At 44.2% G+C, this 1,354-nt stretch overlaps 1 protein-coding gene across 9 annotated transcripts in view; it reads left to right on the top strand.

Moving 5' to 3' along the window:
• LOC116699064 (uncharacterized) overlaps positions 1-1,354 on the top strand; it is a 40,498-nt gene that overhangs the window by 10,790 nt on the left and 28,354 nt on the right. For 5 of the 9 annotated variants that reach the window (XM_032531448.1, XM_032531444.1, XM_032531445.1 and 2 more), the window contains exon 1: positions 17-287. The exons of 1 other annotated variant lie outside the window; for it this stretch is intronic. In XM_032531448.1, the coding sequence (XP_032387339.1) occupies positions 156-287 (132 nt within the window). In that variant the 5' untranslated portion in view covers positions 17-155. Of the gene's footprint in view, positions 1-15; positions 292-1,354 lie in introns of those variants that run through there. 3 more of the 9 variants (XM_032531449.1, XM_032531443.1, XM_032531451.1) reach the window with 2 other exon arrangements.

The raw sequence follows: 1,354 nt of genomic DNA, 5'->3' as shown, positions 1-1,354 counted from the left end.
GAGAGAGAGAGAGAGAATAATCTGCCAATACAGATGTACTATCTCTTCTGCTCTAATTCACCGTGAACATAACAGCCCAGGTCGATACATACTTCCTCTCTCTTCTCACTCTACCTCTCTCCACCACACACGCGCGCGCCGCAGCCTGCAGCTGTATGCGTCCGTCCTCGCGCCAGCGGGTGGCCGCCTGGCTGCTCGCGCTGTCGTTGGGGAGAGGCGGAGAGGAATGCGCGCGCCGCGGCCGCCTGGAGATGATCTCGTTTTGGTTGCTCTGCTGGAAGCTGTTGGTAGGTAATTTAACAAATCAACGACACACGCCAACAACGTCTTTATGATGAACAATAAATGCTTCCCCCGGGGTTATATCCTTCTCAGTGCGCTGGAGATTTGGGGAGGTTTTTTTGGCGCTCACTATGTAGCATTATGCGCGAGCTGTACTGTATGTCCGAGGCTTTGGCTTAGCTTGAGCTATCACCAGAGCCTGCTTTCCTTGGCTTCTGTATGTGCGCTTATCTGTCACGATTTTGTTATCCTGCCCGATTTTAGGATGAGGTCTTATATAACACACTTGACTCAGCACTCTTCTGACATAATATAATAATGTAGCAGAACAGAAGATTATCATTACAATTTAAAAAAACCCACTGGATGATAATGAATTAAGTAGAACAGAACATAATGGTACTCTGTTCTGTTTAAATAGAACACCACCTACAGTGAATTGTGGATTACTGATGATGAAACAACATACCTTCGCTTATCCCTCATCTTTGACACATAGCATTTTGGCCCCACAAAGCTGTCGGGACCCCACAAGTATACTGAACGCCCCGGTTTTTGGACCCCACGAATATAGTTAAACTACCACACACACACACACACACACACACACTTCAACTGTTAATGTGGGACAAACAGAGGTTTGAGGCTGGAAGTTACAATTTCACTTACATTTTCTGTGTAGAAACTGGCCCTCATATATTTTTCGGAAGTTCAAAGAAAAGTTCAAAGAGGATGGATACGTCTGCCACTGATCCGAAAGCTCACGGTTCAAATCCAGGCAGGCAGTGATTGGAAGTGTGGATTAGAGATGAGTGCAGTGTAACTAATAACTCTCCAATCCTTCCCCATATGTTGTAACTCTGATGAATTGAAGATGTCGCTATATTTAGAATAAATTGATTGAATGACAGCAGAAGCATCGATGCACTCATTAAATCTTCTTTATAAATCCTCTGGTGAAATTGTGACTGTTTTCCGCTCACAATGTAAATGTGCTGTATTTATATAGCACTTTTCTAGTCTTAACGACTGCTCGAAGTGCTTTTACATCATACAGGATACATTCACCATT

Source organism: Etheostoma spectabile, chromosome 12 (genome assembly GCF_008692095.1).
Source record: "Etheostoma spectabile isolate EspeVRDwgs_2016 chromosome 12, UIUC_Espe_1.0, whole genome shotgun sequence".
In the NCBI taxonomy this organism is placed as follows: Eukaryota; Metazoa; Chordata; class Actinopteri; order Perciformes; family Percidae; genus Etheostoma; species Etheostoma spectabile.
This window is presented reverse-complemented; position numbering and strand designations above follow the sequence as displayed.